General features: G+C 38.1%; 1 protein-coding gene across 1 annotated transcript in view; it reads left to right on the top strand.

The window, feature by feature from the left end:
* Slc9c1 (solute carrier family 9, subfamily C (Na+-transporting carboxylic acid decarboxylase), member 1) overlaps positions 1-1,678 on the top strand; it is an 86,349-nt gene that overhangs the window by 70,582 nt on the left and 14,089 nt on the right. The window contains exon 22 of the mRNA XM_013028515.1: positions 1,516-1,671. Coding sequence (XP_012883969.1) covers positions 1,516-1,671 — 156 coding nt within the window. The remainder of the gene's footprint in view (positions 1-1,515; positions 1,672-1,678) is intronic.

Raw genomic sequence — 1,678 nt, 5'->3', positions numbered from 1 at the left:
GCCCAGGCCCAGAGTTCAAGCCCCACGGCCGACAAAAAAAAAAAAAAAATGTCATAATGATTAGCCTTTCCTTAGCCAGGCACTGGTGGCTCATGACTGTAATCCTACCTACTCAAGAGGCTGAGACGTAAGGATTGCAGTTCAAAGCCAGTTCGGGCAGAAAAGTCTCTTAAGTGTCTTCTCTTCAATTAACCAGCAAAAAGCCAGAAATGAAGGTGTGGCTCAAATGATAGAATGCCAGCGTTGAGTAAAAAAGCCAAACAAAATTTCACATACGGGCACTAGCATGCACAAGTGTGCATGCGTGCGCATGCGCCATATACATTCAAGCCCTACACAACTGCAGCTTTCATTGATTGTTTTAGCATTCAATAGCCAAGCCAATGAAACAAGCCAAGCTCTATAATTAACTGTGACCACACTTAGATTTTGGCCATCCAGGTACCTATAATTGTTATTTCCATTTTTAACCATTCTTTCTGTAATACACTACATTTGGCACATTGAAAAACAATGGTCCTTTGTTTGTGTTTTTTCCCTCCATCCCTTGCTCTGCATGTGTTGCTCATCTTCTTTTAACACTGCATGAGCATGCTTTGTCTCCTGCTGGGCTTCCTGAGGATGCTATAGGCCTAGGTGTAACAAAATGTTGCTGCTTTTGTTCTCTGTACAGCTGCTGGCTTCAAATCAATAGACTCTGAAATGCTGTGGGTTTTTTTTTCCAAGTCTAAAATAAAAATAATGGCATGCAGGGCAAGCCAGGGGAAGGGAGGTAGAAAAATGAGGTTATGTAGAGGGAACCCTACAGCAAAGACAGTTACAGGACAATTTCCTAAGAAGAGGTTAAAGTGATACCAATTAGAGGAAACAGAACATTCCTTCCTATGTGCTGCTTTCCTCTGTGTGTGTGTATGTGTGTGTGTGTGTGTGTGTGTGTGTTAGTACTGTTTGAAGCCTAGGCTTTTCACTTGCTTAGCAAGATAAATCTTCAGCTACATACTTCTATTTTTGTACGCAGAGTAGCGAGCTCTGGTAGGGAGTGACTAGTCACGAAGACAGGCAATAGATTCTCAAATAGCATGAAATCTGCCCAACTCTCTACAACCCCACACATAGAGAGAGAGCCCTGCTTTGTGCATTTGGGTACCAATGTGATTCAAGAATGTTGTATTTTTTCAAGTTGAAACAAAGGACAATTTTTGAAGCCCATTGGATTTTTAAACTTTCTTTCTGCCATGTTCTTTTTTTATTTTTTAATTTACTTTTTAAAATAATTTTTAAAGCTCATAGATAAGTCTATCATCTCTTCATTTGAAGAGCAACAAAATATTTTTAAAGTCCATAAGAGTATGCAGAATGTTGACCTCCATAAAATCAACTCACTCTGGAATTTTGGTATCTTTGTCTTGTTTGTATTGATTTATCAATCTTTTCAATTTTCTCTTACATGTTTAGAAAGGACCTGAAATACGGAGCCTTATCATAGAAACATTTAATTGTGTGACATGTGCTCAGAAATAACTTTGGATTCTATCAACTTTCAGATACAAGGCATTGAGAATTTTACGAAAGTAATGATTATTCAAACATCAATTAATATGAAAAAATCCAAACTAAACCCTAGAAAGTATATATCATCACAGAAACTTTCTCTGGAATCAACATTAATAGGTGAGTG

The sequence above is a fragment of the Dipodomys ordii genome, unplaced genomic scaffold (genome assembly GCF_000151885.1).
Source record: "Dipodomys ordii isolate 6190 unplaced genomic scaffold, Dord_2.0 Scaffold111, whole genome shotgun sequence".
Taxonomy (NCBI): Eukaryota; Metazoa; Chordata; class Mammalia; order Rodentia; family Heteromyidae; genus Dipodomys; species Dipodomys ordii.
This window is presented reverse-complemented; position numbering and strand designations above follow the sequence as displayed.